This window comes from Giraffa tippelskirchi, chromosome 1, assembly GCF_054371585.1.
Source record: "Giraffa tippelskirchi isolate mGirTip1 chromosome 1, T2T-mGirTip1v1.2.pri, whole genome shotgun sequence".
In the NCBI taxonomy this organism is placed as follows: Eukaryota; Metazoa; Chordata; class Mammalia; order Artiodactyla; family Giraffidae; genus Giraffa; species Giraffa tippelskirchi.
Genome location: NC_137275.1, coordinates 29,310,632 through 29,331,275, shown reverse-complemented (window position 1 = coordinate 29,331,275; position 20,644 = coordinate 29,310,632). Strand labels below are relative to the sequence as shown.

The 20,644-nt window shown below is 38.0% G+C and overlaps 1 protein-coding gene across 1 annotated transcript in view; it reads left to right on the top strand.

Moving 5' to 3' along the window:
* The window catches only part of DCK (deoxycytidine kinase), a 61,516-nt gene extending 59,178 nt beyond the window's left edge, over nucleotides 1-2,338 (top strand). Inside the window, exon 7 of the mRNA XM_081587239.1 lies at nucleotides 2,102-2,338. Coding sequence (XP_081443365.1) covers nucleotides 2,102-2,122 — 21 coding nt within the window. The 3' untranslated portion in view covers nucleotides 2,123-2,338. The remainder of the gene's footprint in view (nucleotides 1-2,101) is intronic.
* The last annotated feature ends 18,306 nt before the right edge of the window (nucleotides 2,339-20,644 follow it).

The following is a 20,644-nucleotide window of genomic DNA, read 5'->3' as shown; positions in this document are numbered from 1 at the left end:
GTCTTTTCCAACACTACAGTTCAAAAGCATCAATTCTTCAGTGCTCAGCTTTCGTTATAGTCCAACTCTCACATCCATACATGACTACTGGAAAAACCATAGCTTTAACTGGATGGACCTTTGTTTTACTACCACTTAAAATTTCATTATTACTTTTTAATTCTAATCATTGTAGTTGTTGTTCAGTCACTAACAGGCCATCTGGACAGGCTATCCAGACAGGCCATCAAGATTAAGGGGAATACCTTGTAGCTTGCATCTGCCTTCAATGCAGGAGACCCCGGTTCAATTCCTGGGTTGGGAAGATCCACTGAAGAAGGGATAGGCTACTCACTTCAGTATTCTTGGGCTTCCCTGGTGGCTCAGCTGGTAAAAGAATCAGCCTACAACGTGGGAGACCTGGGTTCAATCTCTGGGTTGGGAAGATCCCCTGGAGAAGGGAAAGGCTACCCACTCTAGTATTCTGGCCTGGAGAATTCCATGGACTGGATAGTCCATGGGATCACAAAGAGTTGGACACGACTGAGCAACTTTAATTTAATTTAATTTAAGGCTTAAGGGATTTTAGTGACTGTCTTCATTCTCATAACTCCTGTGTTGTATCACTGCTCCTTTGGGTATTATTCAGTCAAATACACACAGATGATATTGAAAAATACATGGTTTATTCTTTTCTGGGAAAAATGCTAAGGTTAAAGGTAGAATGGAAACCTCTTCAGAGTGGTTCTTTTTTCCCAAGTCTCAAATGATTTGTAGAGGTTACTCAGAGATTGGTTATTTCAAGTGGCTCTGTGTGTATGAAGTCATTTCAATCATGTCCTACTCCACGACCCTATGGACTATACCCACCAGGCTCCTCTGTCCATGGGATTCTCCAGGCAAGAATACTGGAGTGTGTTGCCATTTCCTTCTCCTGGGGATCCTCCCAACCCAGGAATTGAACCCGCATCTGTTGTCTCCTGGGTTGGGAGTCAGGTTCTTTATCACTAACACCACCTAGGAAGCTTACTGAGACAAAACAGTGACTGTAGTGATTATAGCCAGAGACAGTGGAGGAAATAATGCTAGACCCTTGCACACAAGGCAGGCTGTTCATTGTGGATATACTTTAAACAACGATGCCCTAACCCTGAGGATGAGCTGAGGGTATGTGTATTGGTTAAGTCCCCAAATCTCAAGTAATCAGCAACAGGTCATGGTCCTTTCACAGTCAGTCTGGGTTCATATTTTCTTTACTCTGTAGGAATTTAATTTCTTTCACAGGGACAGAAAATAAAGAGCTATGAGCTTTGGGAAATACTGCATGTCTATGGCTCATAACACTAGTTGTGCACCTATTTTCCAAAACTGCATGCATTATGCAAAGACTTTCCCAAGTGTGAGAACGCCTATTATAACATCTAAAATAACATGAAAAAATTTTATTGCATTTGTACAATAACTATTACATCTTTGAGAACCATATGTAGACCATAGGTAGAACTACACAGTAAAGAAATATAAAGATTTTCATTAAGGGACAAGATAGGAGATCATGTATGTAAACAGGAACTGGCAGTCTGCTAAGTAAGGAAAATCTGGTCACAAATTCTATGTTAAAATTCATTTTAAGAGTGAATTTTTTTTAAGAGAATCAAATCCTACGGTTAATGAATTTCAATAGGTTTCTATTGTTCTGTGTCTTAATAGGATTCTATTTTTGTACATCTTCTTTTAGAAACTTTTTCATTTTGACAGGCATTTAAAAATAAATATTTGTATTTGTGTGTTTTAAATCTTAGTAAGAGATTAGGAATAGATAACCTTATAGAAGTTCTTGTAGAGATTTGTTGTGGTAAATTTTCTATATATTTTCTAGAAATAAATCTTTGATTTTTCAGTATGTTGCCAGTTAATGGAAATTTGCACATCATATTACCTCAGCAATGAGTGTAGAAATCTAAAAATAGAATGCCAAAAGCAGAACCTGAAAGGGAGGCAAAAAGAGAAGAAATGAAGAAGAGATTCTTATATGGATTTAGGTATCATAAGGTATTATACTCTCAAAGAAAAATTTATATCATTTGAGATTCATCAAGTAATTGTTATTTTCTTTTTACAGATACCTGTACCTGTTTCATAACCTCTCCTGGCTATAAACCTGAGCACCGATGCTTGATCTATTGTAAGTCAGAAAGTTATGTATGGAAAAAAACAGCTTTGGATTTTAACCTCTTTCCTGTTTTTACTTTAAAAACAAAGATTTAAATCAAAAATGGTTAGGAAGAGAAAACCCTTTTTGTTCTGTAAGCAAATGTCTGACCTTGTTCTGAATTGATAAACTGCATAGGTCTAGCTTTACTAAGTTAAACTCCCAGAGTTCCTCTCGTGATACTGGTGGGTACTCAATAAATCATTGCTATTGTTGTTGATAATGAATATAGGTAATAAGGAGGGTGGAGATGCATTTTTCCCTTTTGTGACTTGGTATAAAAAATTCCTTTTCAAACTATTGTAGGAGGACATCTGTAAGGACTTTACAGTGGGTCATTTATGCATCCTCGTATAATTTGTTCTAGATACAACAGTTTTTATCTTCTCATGGAAACAAATTGGAAAGAAATAATGAGACACCATTTGGAATTGTTGGCAACTTTAAATGTTCAAAAAAAAAAATGAAGTCACAAAAGCAGGGGAACAAAAGGCCTCATCCTGGCTGATTAGATGATTTAACCAGCAGTTGTTGTTGGCACCAAAATGTCAGCTAGAATTTTAAAAAAAAAATCTCAGAGGCCTGGTAACTCTGTCCTCTGTGGGGAAAAGATCTAAAATGTATTCCTCAGTATATCTCTTGGTATACAGAATTTTCCTTATGAATCTGTAATTGGAAGAAAAATATGAGGATATGGCATTTCAAGAAAAGCCAGGAGGGAGGCAAACAGTCAAATGCAGGACTCTGCTGCAAAGGAGCTTTATCCTTTGCAGTTTGGGAAGCAGTCAGAGTATCAAGTCTTGTTCTATTGTGGCGTCTCCTCTTGCTGGCATTGAAATTCCTGTGGCTTACATATTGATGTTCAGAGGGAAAGACCCCAGGAAAAATAGACTGGCAATGTACTCATATGTATTGTAAAGAGCCTCTGCGGTGGAGTAGCACAGATAAGATCTTTTTCCAAACATTAAGCAGTGGCTGTCTATTTTGGGCATCACATTAAAAATAGGGCTCATGTTGTTGTGATAATAGAAAAAAGTGCTTTCAAGGAGAATTCATGTTCAACTGTATGTACCACTTTAAAACATTTTAGGCTGCAGTGCTTTTATAGATGATGCTAATTTGTTATTGAAGTTTATTAGCTGTGTGAGTCTCCGCCTTAGTGTACGTATAAGGATATGTGGTCAGGGGGAGCTCTGAGTGTCTTCTGACAAATCTCCACATGTTAAGAGGGAATATTAACCACACACAGCGAAGTTAATGAAGATCTTTATTCTGTGTTTTTTGATATTTATTTATTTAGCGCTTTTTCAGGGGTTATAAGAAGCTGGATATCTTGTGCTTATGTCCAGCTCATGTGACAGTTTTCATTCTCCCAGGATAAGAAAATTTCTTTCTTCTCCTGTACAGTCCTCAATGAAGTCCCCCCCCAGAGCCAAGTTCTACATTTCCAGCTTGACTCTGTTGACTTTTGTTTTAGATATACTCTTATCAGTTTTCAATGAAAAGGCTAAAAGGTAAGCAATTGAATTTTTTTTTTTAAATCTATACAGTTGGACTTGTTTCAAATTATTGATCAGTAAAATCATATGTGTCAGTTTCACACATCGTATAATATGAGCACACTGTATATAATCTTTTTGGGAGAACATTATAAACCTAACCATGTTAAGAAGCAGTTCTAAGCTTCACAGTGAGCTTTTGTGAACTATCCAGCTTGAATCTCTTCCTTACTGCTATGTGAGGCCATTCTGTACTACTCTCCAGTGAGACGCAAGAGCCAGCTAACAGCAAGTAAAACCCTACATTTTGGAAAAGACCAATGGACAGAGCATTTGATCACAGAAGAGCAGAAATGAGTTTCAGGGGGGATTCTAAAGGCCAGATGGCCCTGCAGAGGTCTGCCAAGATTTCAGAGGTCCCAGGTCAGCCAAGCCAACAAATGGATGGCACCCCACTCCAGTACTCTTGCCTGGAAAATCCCATGGACGGAGGAGCCTGGTAGGCTGCAGTCCATGAGGTTGCGAAGAGTCGGACATGACTGAGTGACTTCACTTTCACTCTTTCACTTTCATGCATTGGAGAAGGAAATGGCAACCCACTCCAGTATTCTTGCCTGGAGAATCCCAGGGACAGGTGAGCCTGGTGGGCTGCCGTCTGTGGGGTCGCACAGAGTCAGACACGACTGAAGTGACTTAGCAGCAGCAGCAGCAGTGCCTATTATACAGGTAGTACTAGGGTAAGGGGGCTTTCCTGGTGGCTCAGATGGTAAAGTGTCTGCCTGCAATGCGGGAGACAGAGTCCGATCCCTGGGTTGGGAAGATCCCCTAGAGAAGGAAATGGCAACCCACTCCAGTATACTTGCCTGGAAAATCCCATGGACAGAGGAGCCCGGTAGACTACAGTCCATGGGGTCGCAAAGAGTCAGACACGATTGAGCGACTTCACTTTCTTTCACTAGGGTAAGGAGACCTGGTTACTTAGCAGAAAAGATATGTACAGGATTAGAAAAAAAACCCTGGGAGTTTCTACTTAGCTTTTTCCTAATAGTGGCTGGATTCTGTGACCTTTGCGTCTACTGCCTTTTGCTGATTTGCTCTGTTGCTTATTGATTGCACTGGTTCTGCTTAGATGCTGTGTGATTCTCTCTGACTACTCTCCTTTCCTTATATAATTACTTTCTGAGTTGCTGATAAATCCTGAGCAGCGTGCTAAAGCTGTATATACAATGAACAAGATGATCCTGGCTTTCGCCTTTATGGAGTTTATGGTCTAGTGAGAAACAAAGGAAATGGGATGAGTAGTTACAATAATACATAGAAAGGAATAAGAAAGAGAAGGTACAGAGCCCTCTAGGCACACATAATAGGGGAACCTAATGTAATCTAGAGGGCAGAGGTCTCTCTGGAAGGGAAATGGAGGATGAGGCTTGAAGGAAAAGTACAAGTTTACTAGCAAGTAAGGGAATATGCCAGATAGAGAAGACAGTGTGCATGAAGTTGTAAAGCTGAGAGAGACTTTGGCAGAGCTGAGCAGTTGGAGGGTGAAGTGGAGGGAAGGATAAAATGGAGGGTTCTGGAGGGTTTCTATTTCTTTCTCTCCTGTCCTGTATACTAGGATATGAGGTAGGCATGGTGGAAGTGGGGAGAGGGTTTTGATGGGCACAGAAATTTAAATTTTGGCAAGAGGAAGTACTTCACTGGAAGTGAAAGTGTATCTACAGAAATGCATCATGGGAGCAGAAATTGAATGATCTACAAGAGCAGAGGATTGGGGTTAGATTAGGATAAATTATCGATATAGTGTGGCTCCTAGTAGGCTGGAGGGTAAAGTGAAGGGGAAACAGTTTGACAAGCAATAGAATATAGAAGTAACTCAGATAACCCAGACAATATGTGTAGAGAAAGGAAAGAAAACTTAAGAATCCTGAAGAACATTGGCCTTGAAATGACAGACAGAGGAAGAGCTGCAAAAAAAGTTTGAGCAGGAAAGGCCAGAAAGCAAGGGGAAAAACTAGTAAACAGTGATATCACAGAAGTGACAGGAAGAGTCCTTTCAAGGCTGGGACTTACCTCAGGACACAAAATTTAAGAGGGTACCAAAAATCCCAGTGATTATGACAGGTAGTGTTTTAATGCAATGTTTGGAAAAGACCAAGTTAATGTAAAAAGCCATGATAAAACATCAAACTTTTAAATAAAGACAAGATCAGAATTATTGAATTTTCCTTTTTGCCTCAGGCTTCACTAGGCTCCTCAGGATACTATTACACAATTAGATTTAGAAATCTTTTATATTTAGATATCTAATATTTTGATCACATAGAAAGAGAGAGTGATAAGCTGTATTAAATGTAGCTGAGAAGTCAGTCAGGAAATGGGTTTAAAAGAGCTCATTGGATATGGAGACAAGCTATTACTATTAGATCTTTTCTTTACTGTGTTTTAATAAATCATAATGGGGGTTATCTTATGTCTCTACAAACATGATTACCATGTGACCTTTTCTGAATTATGAGATTATATCAATACAAGCATTCATTTTTTTCCCCTTAAAATTGTTTCTTATTCTGGTAAAATACACATAATATACAATTTGTTATCTTAAGCGTACAGCTTAGTGTTATTAAGTACCTACATATTGTTGTACAACCATCACCACCATCCACTTTCAGAACTCTCTTCATCTTGCAAAACTGAAACTCCATACCCATTAAAAACACATTTTGATATAAAGTCTATTTTGTCTGATATAAACTCGTATAGCAATATTTTGCTGTCTTTTGGTTACTAGTTGCATGGATATCTTTTTCCATCCTTTCACTTTCCATCTGTTACTGTCTTTGAATATAAAGTGAGTCTCTTGTAGAAAGCATGAAGTTGGATCATGGTATTTTTTTCCATACTGTCAACCTCTATCTTTTGATGGGAGAATTTAATCCATTTATGTTAAAGTAATTACTGATAAGGAAGGGCTATCATCATTCTGTTGTTTTCTGTATGTACTTTATAGTTCTTTTGTTTTTCATTTCCTGTGGTAAGAGCTGAAATTGACTAATATCAGTTGGACTGCAATTTACTGCACAAGTCTTCTCCTGAAAGTTGCAAGGCTTCAGTAGACTCTGGAGTTCCAAAATAGTTAAATCAGACAGATTCTGCTAGTGTGATTGTTGTCTGTGAGCAGGCAGATTCCTGGCACTTCCTATTCCATCATATTCCCAGGATCCTTTCTCCCCAAACACACATTTTTAACCTCATGGAGTTTTTATATCAACTCTAGGGCAAAATGAAATAATTCCTTAATGTTAAGAATCCATCTCTTTATAAGTTCTCTGGATGAATCCTTGTTCTTGCCTAAATATATGGAGATTGCCTAAGTCTATGACCCTGTATATCTGAGGGTCAGAAATATAGGCTGGGAAGTCAGGTAAATAGGTACAATTGCTAAGCACATACCCCTGTGAGAAGTCAATTGCTGTTTCATTTGTAGGCTTTTGTAACTGGGAGGCACTAGATTCCTATTAAATAATTCACTTCCTGATGGCCTCCCCAATTTGAACTGCCATGTATAAATCAGTGCTATGTTCAATACAACCCCCACACCCCTCTCTGATAAAGGTGTTACCGATGTTCCTTCCCAAGTGCTCTGTTGCTTTTTATTCAGATCATACCTCGAGTCCTTTTATGCTCAAATGCTATTTTTATTCCAATCATGGTTGGGATACCTCAGATGATTAAAAATAACTTGTCATATACCAGCCACCTGTCTAAAATCTGGGGAGCTCCATTTTCACCTCTCAATGTGTCAAAAGCTTAATTACATTTACAAGGTAAACATTTTTTATTTATATCTCATGAACTGAATCTTTGGCTCTAGAATGACCAACCATTGTGGTTTGGCTTGACTGTCCAGGTTTTAGCACTAAAGTCCTGTGTCGTGGTTAATCTCTCAGTACTGAGTAAACCTGGACTATAGGCCAGCCTATTTGGCCTAAACTATTTCCTGGATTCCTCTATTAAAGCCACCTCTTTCTTCCAGGTCTAAGAGTAACAAGTGACTTTAGTAATTTTACATGTTCATTTTCTTGTTAAATTTCTGAGGATGTCATTCAAGGATTATGAACATTCATGGACTTCTGACAGTTTAGAGTGAAAAGGGAGTTAAGAGATCCTGCACTACAAACCATCTCATTTTACAGATGAATAAAATTTCAGTTACATTAGGAAGTTTTTGCTATCTTTGTTCTACTCTAGCTGCCATGGTACCAGTTTTCTGCAACGTCTTCAAACATCTCCTTTCTCACTAATTAAAAAAACAAACGATTATGTTGGAACATCAGCGACAGTAACAGGAAAAAGTAGTATTCCGTTAGTTTTAAATTGTCCAATAATCTTTTTCTAATGCCTCTATTTGCGTCACAGGCATTTTAACTTCCCTCGTGTCTAAATTTCAGTGTCTCTCATGGATTACTCATATTATCTGAGTGTGAAAATAAATATGGTTGGGTTAATTTAGCATCGACTTTAATAAGATCCCAAAGTAATTTTATACAATTCTTCCTGAGAAGAAAGAAATTAAGCTTGATAACTGAAATGATGGGATATAAAATAGAAGCAATACAAGGGGTTTGAAGTAGAAGGCAATGGCACCCTACTCCAGTACTCTTGCCTGGAAAATCCCATGGACGGAGGAGCCTGGTAGGCTGCAGACCATGGGGTCGCTAAGAGTCGGACTTCACTTTCTTTTTTCACTTTCATACATTGGAGAAGGAAATGGCAACACACTCCAGTGTTCTTGCCTGGAGAATCCCAGGGACAGGGTAGCCTGGTGGGCTGCCGTCTATGGGGTCGCACAGAGTCGGACATGACTGAACTGATTTAGCAGCAGAAGCAACGGGTTTGAAAGAAAGAAAATAAGCACAGAAAAGAGAGAAAGATGTTGTGAGTACTGTGTGTGATGGATGAAGAAGGTTTTCTTTGCAAAATCACACAGTCAGTTCAGTCGCTCAGTTGTGTCTGACTTTGCCACCCCATGGACTGCAGCACGCCAGGCTTCCCTATCCATCACCAACACCCAGAGCTTACTCAAACTCATGTCCATTGAGTCAGTGATGCCATCCAACCATCTCATCCTCTGTCATCCCCTTCTCCTCCTGCCTTCAATCTTTCCCAGCATCAGAGTCTTTTCCAATGAGTCAATTCTTCACATCAGGTAGCCAAAGTATTGGAGTTTCAGCTTCAGCATCAGTCCTTCCAATGAATACTCAGGACTGATTTCTTTTACGATGGACTGGTTTGATCTCCTTGGAGTCCAAGGGACTCTCAAGAGTATTCTCCAACACTACAGTTCAAAAGCATCAATTCTTTGGTGCTCAGCTTTCTTTATGGTCCAACTCTCACATCCATACATGACTACTGGAAAAACCATAGCTTTCACGAGATGGACCTTTGACAGCAAAGTAATGTCTCTTCTTTTTAATATGCTGTTTAGGTTGGTCGTAGCTTTTCTTCCAAGGAGCAAACGTCTTTTAATTTCGTGGCTGCAGTCACCATCTGCAGTGATTTTGGAGCCAAGAAAAAAACAAGTCTGTTTCCATTGTTTCCCCATCTATTTGCCATGAAGTGATGGGACCAGATGCCATAATCTTAGTTTTTTGAATGATGAGTTTTAAGCCAACTTTTCACTCTTCTTTCACTCAATGGCCTTTGTTATTTTGCACCCAAAGAAAGTCAGAGTCCAGTGATTTTCAAAAAGTAGATTGATCTCACCAGCTGGTTGAAAACTCAAGCACCTGGCTTTCATGGTTGGTCATTCTGATTCAGTGACTCTGGAGTGGGACCTGGAAATCTCTATTTTTAGTAAATTTCAAAAGTGACTCAGAGATGCAACTGGTCAATGGAGTGATGTCTGGAACCACTGGCCCAGGCTATTTGAAGAGGCTTTCCTAATTTCAACTTGAGAAAAATATTCCTGACTTCACTTTTTTGCGATGGTAGGTATCTTTATGCTTCCTTCAAAGAGAGGAAATTTGAGAAAGTTAAGAGTTACATTTTAATGTAAGAATAAGAGGATTTTTACCCTCCACTTTCACTTTTAAGAATATATTAATGTCCTGAAATGAGACCTACTATTAAGAATGAGGGTACATACCTCCAGAGGCTGTGTAGGACTATGCAAGGCAATTTGTACATTCTACATGTGACCATAATGAAGAGATAGGGTTGGCTCCTGGGAACTGCTGAAGAGTCCAGCATCTTCAATCTTGTCTGTCTTGTTCTATAGAGATTACACAGTCCTAATAGGGTGGAGAAGAAATGTCTGAAGTCTCTCCTGTTCACTGTCTATGATAGAAGTAGCTCTTATCAAGTGTATGTTTATGTGGCCATGTACACATACCCTGAAAAGTCATCTGGGAAACTAACAGAAGGCCCTAAGTTCTTAATTAGCAGAGTGGATTCTCCTGCCCTGTCACCTAATGGTATAGCAGAAGATGTGCTTGGCAATTAATTGGATGAGCTGTAAAACTGAAATCCTGACCACTTTGGTCATTAAAGATCCCAGGATACTTTCCTTATGGTAGGTGGAGTCCTGGAATAATTTCAACCTTGATAATTAGATTAGATTCTGCCCAGCTTCCCTTTACACTTTCAGTTGGACTCTCTTCCCTTTCTATCTTTGTTTGCAGTGAACTGGTACATTAATAGAGAGCCACTAGATTCCACAGATGACTAAAATAAAGTAACAATGTCTCTTAATTTATGCAGTGAGATTCATTGAGTTATTGGTAGATAGGTAGCACAATTTATACAAAGAGAAATTGTTGGGTTGGCATCTAAAAAGACATAGTGAGTGAAAGTCACTCAGTTGTGTCTGACTCTTTGCGACCCCATGGACTGTCCATGGAATTCTCCAGAGCAGAATACTGGAGTGGGTTGCCATTCCCTTCTCCAGGGGATCTTCCCAATTCAGGGATTGAATACAAAGAGACATAGTACTACTTTTGAAAAATAAACCTGTTAAACATTTCAGTGTGTAATTAAAAGTGCATGTCTTGTTAGCTTTGAGAGATCATTTGAAAGTTTTTTCCATTTCTTTTTTATGATATTATAGATAGAAATATCATAAAAGATATTCTATATCTTTCTAAAAACAAAATAGTTAATAAGCATACTTTATTAGCAGACCAAATCCATGTGTTTAACTGAAAAAAAAAAGCAACCAAAATATAAAAAGGCTGCTCTGAGTGTCTAGGATAGAGGTAGTGATAAGAACAGCAAGACATACTGAAATTGAAAGTTGCTCATTTGTGTCCGACTCTTTGCAACTCCATGGACTATATAGTCCATGGAATTCTCCAGGCCAGAATAGTGGAGTGGGTAGCCTTTCCCTTCTCCAAGGGATCTTCCCAACCCACCAACCCAGGGATTGAACCCAAGTCTTCCACACTGCAGGTGGATTCTTTACCAGCTGAGCCACCAGGGAAGCCCAAGAATGCTGGAGTAGATAGCCTATCCCTTCTCCAGTGAATCTTCCCAACCCAGGAATCAAACCAGGGTCTCCAGCATTGCAGGTGAATTCTTAACCAACTGAGCTACCAGGGAAGCCCACAAGACATACCACTAGCATGAAATTTGTTCATGCAGAATCTGACCTCATGTTTCTTCACTATAAACAGTTAGTCTGATTCTAATCTTCTACTACATTCTTTCAAAGCGAGGACGTTTATAATATAGCATGCTTTCTCTTAACAGTTGTTTTTTATTGCCACAAACTGTCTTATTAATAAAGATTTTTAAAGCAGATTATTTATTTATTTTTGGTTTCACAGGGTATTTTTGCTGCACAGACTTTCTAGTGTTGCAGTGAGCTGGGGCTACTCTCTAGTTGCAGTGCATGGACTTCTAATTGCAGTGTTTTTTCTTGTTGCAGAGCACAGGATCTAGGGTGAATGGGCCTCACTAGCTGAAGCTTTTGGACTCAGTAGTTGTGGTCTCAAGCTCTAGAGCTCAGTAGTTGTGGTGCACTGGCTTAGTTGCCCACTGGACCACCAGGGCAGTGTAGTACAGATTTTTTTTCAAGTAAATAAAAATTTAGTGAACTGAGTTGCTGAAAATAGAGCGCTGTTATTAATATGAAAGGTGAGCAAACACCTACAAATTATTGTTTAGCAGGTTGTCTGCTTCTGGGAATTAAATTTTTCTCTGAAATTTTTTAAAGATATGAACAAAATATTATTTTCTCATTGTGGATAATAATTTTCCATTTGAAAAGCATTTAAGCCAGACTCTGTTAATGGACCAAAATAGTCCTTTCTTTGGTGTGGAGATTAACTCATACATATTCGGGAAAGAAAAATGTACTCTTCAGTTAGTATGGTTTGTCACCATGTTTGAGATGATATCCAGCTGTAGTTTGTTTTTGTCTGTTTTGTTATTATTGTTAAGATTATTTTATGTTTCAGATAACATACCTGGCTCAAAATTTCCTCCCTTGAACACAAAATGGGTCAACACGCACACACACACACAAATACATAGGATGTTAAATATTTGAGAATTTTGTGACCATTTTTTGTGCATCTCTTCTCTGCTGCGAAGTCACTTCAGTCGTGTCCGACTCTGTGCAACCCCATAGACGGCAGCCCACCAGGCTCTGCTGTCCCAGGGATTCTCCAGGCAAGAATACTGGAGTGGGTTGCCATTTCCTTCTCCAGTGCATGAAAGGGAAAAGTGAAAGTGAAGTCACTCAGTCGTGTCCGACTCTTAGCGATCCCATGGACTGTAGCCTACCAGGCTCATCTCTCCATGGGATTTTCCAGGCAAGAGTACTGGAGTGGGGTGCCATTGCCTTCTCCCATCTCTTCTCTAACCCATGATAAATGTTGCTTCACTTCAATTGGATAAGAGAAAAAAAATCAGGAGGTGTGCACCAGCTGGTTTTTATTACCTGAGTTAATAAGAAGAAGATTTTTTTGAAAGTGCATTAAGGGTGCTTATAAAAATGTTTTAAGTATAAATATATTCCTTTAATGAAAATAAGTGGAATTTTATCCTTAGAAGGTTCTTTCAAAATAGTTAAAATTCTCAGAAATATAGACAGCTTGTAAATGAACCTGTCCTGTACTTGAAAATAAAAATGTAGATAGAAATGATGTTTAAATGGGAAGATTTTTAAAGCTGAAGGAGAGAAAAAGAGGGAGAAATAGTACATCATATTGTGTTATATCTTATACCTGTTTAAACGACTTAGTGGAATTTTGGCTACAAGTGGCTGACTGAAAATGTGTTCATCCTCTTTTCCTCTAGAGACTTCTCTAAAATGAAAGTAAGTAATAAAAATTCTTATACCTGCAATGTCAAAGAGAGTGAGATAGAGGCCATCATCTAGTGGGAGAATTCCTACATTATTAATTTGATATGGGGGATCTACCCTTCTGTGGGTAAACAGCTAGCCCTTCCAAGAACAAAGGGTCTGATGTTGCACTATATTGTAGCTCTAGTTTCTACTATGATTTCTTCTTTGACCAATGCAAAATTCAGAAGTGTATTCTTAACTTTTAAACATATTTTCTAGTTACTTCTGTTATTGATTTCTACCTTAATTGCATTTGGAAATCCTACACTCTCTTTCTTTTGTGGTTTCCTTAGAAATTACAACATGAATCTTTAATTCATCAGAGTCTAAAGTTAACCAATATCTTTATCCTTTTTTTGGACAATACAAGGTCCTTAGGACGCCTTCACCTCACATACCTCGCTTCTGTGTTACACGGTACTGTCGTCAAAAACTAATTAACCCACAGGATACTGCTATTATTGTATTATATAGAAAATGTTTATTTAGCTTTATCTACATACTTACCATTTACTGTGCTCTTCATTTCTTTTGTCTTCTTTAGCCTTTTATCTAGGAGTATTCTCCTTATGCTCAAATCACACCCTTTAGAGGTTGTTTTTTTATTCGAAGATCTATTTGTGGTAAAGTAGCTCTGTTTTCGTTTTTCTGAAAATATCTTTATTATGCCTATATTCTTGAACAGTTACTAGTAGACCTCAAATTGGCAAATATTTGCTTTTAGCATGTTAAAGATATTACTCCACTATCTTCTGGCTTCCATTGTTGCTTTTGTGAAGGTAACTGACAATCTACTGCTCATTTTAGTCCCCTTCTTCTCTCTGGATTCTTTAATGATTTTTAAAATTTATTATTATCTTTGAGGTGCTGCTCTTTCACTATGGAATATATTGGTTTGAGTTTCTTTTTATTTATCCCATTTGCCACCTCCAGAGAAGCTTTGCATTGTTTCTGTCAGGCAGCAACAAATACCAGTCTGGGATTGGCTCAGCCATGTGTGTGGCTCTGGGTTCCTTGATTCATCCAGATGATAATACTTCAGTATTTTCTGAAGTTGCAGTCCTTTGAAACCCTAGTTTACTGAGGAGAGCTTCTTTTATTAGCAACTTCGCAGTGTGTGGGCCCTGGGACTTGAGTTTATTCCCTTTAGCGGTCAATGCCATCATGGCAATTCTGCTTCTGTGCTGGTTTATCCCTGGAGTCTCTGCATTCCTTTCAATTTGGCCTCAAAATTGCTTAATAACTTGTGATTTCTTGGCTGCTCTAAATAATACTGAACAAATATTTGATCTGGTAATTTTAGTCATTTTCAGTAGGAGGATGGCTTGAACAACATTTTCTGCCATTACTGGAAACCAGGAAGATTTCAATGTAATTCTGGAATCAGAAAGTAGATGGAATAGAAATGATCAGTAAAACTAAGAGGTGGAATTTTACTACTGAGTGTTTTCAGAAGACATAGAATCATAGAAATTTGATTTGCTCCCATAGAATTTCACAAAGGCTTTAGACTCAGCAATGCCAGATAAAGCGGGGAGTGGAGGTGTAATGTAGGGCCTAAAAGAGATTGATTGTACAACACTGACCAAAGGTGCCTTTCCCCTGTAGGAAGTTTCTTTGAAGAAATTCAACTGTCATAGACTTCCACATGCTGACCTTGGAATTTCCCCCAGAGTATTCTCTTGGACATCTCCTTGTACATAGTTACCGCAAAGTGAAATCCATTGATTAAAACACTGTTAACATACACAGAACCTCCAACCATTTTTAATGTATTTGTGCCTCATGTCAATATGAACAGCAACCAAGGAACAGCAAAAAACTGTACAAAGTTTAATTTGTGAAAGAAGAGACAGAGATAAACGAATAACATAAAGTCAGAGAAAATAGCAGCTTGCAATGCAGGAGACCCAGGTTCAATTCCTGGGTTGAGAAGATCCACTGGAGAAGGAATCGGCTACCCACTCCACTATTCTTGGGCTTCCCTTGTGGCTCAGCTGGTAAAGAATCCGCCTGCAATGCAGGAGACCTGGGTTCGATCCCTGGGTTGGGACGATCCCCTGGAGAAGGGAAAGGCTACCCACTCTAGTATTCTGGCCTGGAGAATTCCATGAACTGTATAGTCCATGGGGTAGCAAACAGCCGGGCACGACTGAGTGACTTTCAGAGAAAACAGCAGCGGTGCAGAGAACCTCAGAAGAGTAAAAAACTAATGTCTTATAGAGATAAGAAAGATACTACTTTCATAGAACAAGAAAAGGATAAAATAAAAAGATAGAAGAGAACAATGAAAGTCTTTTGAAAAGCAAAAATTTAATGGCTGAAAAAATATCAACAGAAGAGTATCTCTCAGACAGTATAGCAAAAAGTCAAAGATATGGAAAGTAGAGAAGAAGAGACTTAAAGGAGCAATAAACTAATCAGTGTTCTAGGAAGAGATAACAGAGCAAATGAGGGGGAATGGATCCAACATGTAAGATAAGAGCTGAAGTAAGCAGGTTTCAGGATCTAAAGGCCATATTGAATACCTTATAAAATAAATCCAAAAGAACCCATATCAAGGAACATTAGTTTTACATTACAATATCCTAGGGAAAAAAAATCAGTAGTGTCCCAGGATAACTCTTGTCCCATAGCCTAGAAAATAATCAAACTGCAGTCAAGTGCCAAAGGTCTGTAAGAGGGAGTTACTTCTCCCCATACCTGTAAAAGACTCCATAGCATTACTGATAGATAGAGCTTTTAGAAAGAAAAATGGAGAATTAATATAATAAAAGTTCTACAAGAAAAAAGAAGCTTCAGGAAAAGCATTTCTCCAAGAAAGCATATCTAGCTCTTTGGTGAACTTTACGTTATCATATTATGTAAATACTGTTTATAAACTTAAAAATAGTTATGTAACCAATAGTGTGCTAGTGAATGTTTAACAAATGGCTCTCAGAAATGCATGTATTTATATACATACATTTATTATCAATTTTACTTAAATCCAAAATTATATAAGGGATACATAGGGCTTCACCAGTGGCTCAGACAGTAAAGAATCTGCCTGCAATGCAGGAGGCCTGGGTTTGATCCCTGGGTTGGAAAGACCCCCTGGAGAAGGGAATGGCTACCCACTCCAATACAGGAGACGTGAGAGAGGTGGGTTAGATCCCTGGGTTGGGAAGATCCCCTGGAGGAGGACACCACAATCCACTCCAGTATTCTGACCTGGAAAATCCCATGGACAGTGGAGCCTGGTGGGCTACAGTCCACGCAGTCTCAAAGAGGCAGACACCACTGAGCGGTTAAGCACAAAGAATATGTAGCCCACAATATACAAATAATGATAAAATATAAAAAACTCTATTATGTAAATTTCATAAAGCAATTGGTTCTTATATAATGTTTTGTTGATTTTTGCTGAATTTTTGAACTATAGCAAACCTATGGTTGCAACTGACAAAGGAATATACTTTTAACATGAATGGTAGTTGAGTTTTCTTTTACCCTAACAAGTAAGAAAAAAATCAAACAGTAAAGACGTATGTCAAAACTTCACTCATTTACCAATGACATGAACAACCTCTTTGCTGAAATGAATAATATTCTTTGAAAAATGGAAAAATATTCCCTAATTTTTGTCTGTTCACAATGTAATGGGTGCAAATATAACACACTTCTACATTTTATCTACATTATAACATTTTTTCTCCATTATTTTCCTGACTCTAAACAAGTCTAGACAATCATCAAGCCAATAAATCAAACCTGAGATTATGGCATTTGCTGATTTATGTGGTAAAATACTCCTACTATGAGTATTTTGTGATTTATGTGGTAAAATACTCCCACCATGATCAATATCAAGCTACTACTGTGACCTCACTAAGCGGAGTTGGGAAGGTATGTGTAGTAACATGCCATTATGTAGTATTTCTACCATACAGATACAATAAATATGAGTAACCTCAGAAATATAGATAATAGTAAATGAAGTAACATAATTCAGTTCAGTTCAGTTGCTCAGTCGTGTCCGACTCTTTGTGACCCCATGAACTGCAGCACCCCAGGCCTCCCTGTCCATCACCAACTCCTGGAGTTTACTCAAACTCATGTCCATTGAGTTGGTGATGCCATCCAACCATCTCATCATGTGTCATCCAGTTCTCCTCCTACCCTCAATCTTTCCCAGCATCGGGGTCTTTTCAAATGAGTCAGCTCTTCGCATCAGGTGGCCAAAGTATTGGAGTTTCAGCTTCAACATCAGTCCTTCCAATGAACACCCAGGACTCATCTCCTTTAGGATGGACTGGTTGGGTCTCCTTGCAGTCCAAGGGACTCTCAAGAGTCTTCTCCAACACCACAGTTCAAAAGCATCAATTCTCCAGTGCTCAGCTTTCTTTATAGTCCAACTCTCACTTCCATATGTGACTACTGGAAAAACCATAGCCTTGACTAGATGGACTTTTGTTGACAAAGTAATGTCTCTGCTTTTTAATATGCTGTCTAGGTTGGTCATAACTTTCCTTACAAAAAGTAAGTGTCTTTTAATTTCATGGCTGCAGCCACCATCTGCAGTGATTTTGGAGCCTAAAAAAATAAAGTCAGCCACTGTTTCCCCATCTATTTGCCATGAAGTGATGGGACTGGATGCCATGATCTTAGTTTTCTGAATGTTGAGCTTTTTTTTTTTTTTAATTAGTTTATTTTCTATTTTTTAACTTTACAATATTGTATTTGTTTTGCCATACATTGGCATGAATCCACCATGGGTGTACATGTTTTCCCCTTCCAGAACCCCCCTTCCACTTCCCTCCCCATCCTATCCCTCCATGTCATCCTGGTGCACCAGCCCCGAGCACTGCTCGGCTTTGCTGTGGCTTTGTAGTAGAGTCTGAAGTCAAGCAGGTTGATTCCTCCAGTTCCATTCTTCTTTCTCAAGATTGCTTTGGCTATTCGAGGTTTTCTGTAATTCCATACAAATTGTGAAATTATTTGTTCTAGTTCTCTGAAGAATACCGTTGGTAGCTTGATAGGGATTGCATTGAATCTATAGATTGCTTTGGATAGTATACTCATTTTCAGTATATTGATTCTTCAGATCCATGAACACGGTATATTTCTGAATGTTGAGCTTTAAGCCAACTTTTTCACTGTCCTCTTTCACTTTCATCAAGAGGCTCTTAAGTTCTTCACTTTCTGCCATAAGGGTGGTGTCATCTGCGTATCTGAGGTTATTGGTATTTCTCCCGGCAATCTTGATTCCAGCTTATGCTTCTTCCAGCCCAGCATTTCTCATGATGTACTCTGCATATAAGTTAAATAAGCAGGGTGACAAGAAGTGTAAATTTTGAGTATTTATTGCCTTTGTTTTAAATATAATTTATTTAACTTAAAAGTTTGTGTAATTTAATTTTTAATAATGGTTGTGTTTAATAGTTGGCTTGTGAAATTCCTAAAACAATGGGCTCTTGAAATCTGGCACAAGATGTTTCCACCATATCACCAGATATAGTGCTGTTGAGTGAACTGGGAATGGAACAAATAGATAAATCTTCATTTCTCATAGCATAAAGCAAAAATATCATGACTAATGATGTTAAATGAAAAAATAACAGTTTTCTAAAGATTTTTATATAATCACTGAATTATTTAAATATGATTATAGGGAGAAGGATTGGGAGGCAAACTGGTTGTGGGGCAGGACAAAGCTGTTATTAGAAGCCTTTCATTTAATATTTAACCCTGAATATTAACTGATTTGAAAATAATCAAAATAAAATAACTAAATTAAAAATAAGGTTTAATTATATAGACATTTTGAAATAATGTGAGATGGTATTCTCGCTCCTTCTGTCCTGTCTTATTCAATGCTCCAGTCTATCAATAAGGAAAAAGGTCTGGTTTACTGTTTGAGAATGTTCTACATCAAATCACTCTGAAGATCTAAAATTTGATATAACCTTTGGATATTCCTAGTTGAGCTGGCTTTAACTGGTGTTTTACAATTTGCTGATTTTTGATAAGAAGTGTCAACTGGGACAAATCTGAGATGTTGCCATTTTGAGTGTCTAATTTGCTGTTTTCTTCAGGCAGTCACTGAACTCTCACAGTTTTAGGCTTTTGTTGGCTCACTGGGATTTTAATTAGGTAGCTGAATCCCATATGTTTATGTGTACTGCTGTAATTTCTCTAGTATGTGATTGTATCACTTTAACACTATGCTTTCCCAGAGGACATGTAGACTGCGGTCTGGTAATTTGATATATGATGTAATCACAGGAAATATTGCAGTTAATCAAATGTCCTAGACTCACCCACACCTTCAAAACCTGTCTGATAAATGAGTATGTTGTAAATTCTGTTCATTCTTCTTTTATCAAGTTAGTTTGTTGTTTCTTCTTCCTTATTTTCCTTTTCGCACTACTAATTTTCATTCATGTTACCTCATTTCTATCTCTTTTTTTAAAATTAATTTTTAAGTTGTTGGCCATGCCATATAGGATGTTTATTCCTCAACCAGGGATTGAGCCCATACTGCCTGCAGTGGAAGCACAGAATATTAACTACTGGACCACCAGGGAAGTCCCTCACTTCATTTTTAGATTATTGTTCTGGCCTCCTAACTCATCATTCTACCTCCAAACTCAAGCATTCATCCCATCATAGAATAATTATCATAGAAAAAAATACCTTTCCAAAAATATTGCTCTAATGTCTCTCAAAAATCTTCAATGGTTTCTTTTTTTTCAAAATAAGTTTACACCTATTCATTAGATCAATAATCTCCAGAATCAGGTTGGGTATGCTTAGAGGATGTGAAAGACGATTCCCTGGAGTAGGAGAATGTGACAGAACTTTTTACTCCTGTTTCCACACTATATAAACAATTGTAAATAATTTTAAGTAAAAAAGAAATTAGGCTTTGCTGACATGTCATAGGGCTTCCTTTGTGGGTAAGCTGGTAAAGAATCCAGCAACAATGCAGGGACCTGGGTTCGATTCCTGGGTTGGGAAGATCCCCTGGAGAAAGAAAAGGCTACCCACTCCAGTACTCTGGCCTAGAGAATTCCATGTACTATCTAGTCCATGGGGTCTCGAAGAGTCTGACACGACTGAAAAATTTTCATTCACTAACTTAACATGTCATATACAGATTAATACAGGGATTGTCTTTCAGATTCTATGACAGGTGACCATGTCACTCATGGTATCTGAAGTGATATCTTGAGGTAGTAGTTGAAGTTTCAAAGTACTTAGAGGATAGTAGTTTATTTTGGGGATTAGCTTCCAGCATACGGTGGTATTTTTCTACTCAAATGCATCTAGTTATGATTTATTGATTGTATGTTTTAATGAATGAGCAAGTGGCTTACAAAGATTTCAGGAGGAAATTTCACAAAATAAACTGGCTTCCATTTTCTGTTAGAAAAAAATAAAAAACAAAACACCTGAAAAAAAAGAAATCACAGATTAAAGAGAAGAGTAACTGTAAGTATGAGAGAACAATGAAAAAGACCAAGATGTTACTTCTCTTCTTCATGTAAACACTTTGTAAGCCATGTTATGCAGTAAAAATAATGCAGTTAATCAGGTCTGACAAGAATTTGGTCAAAA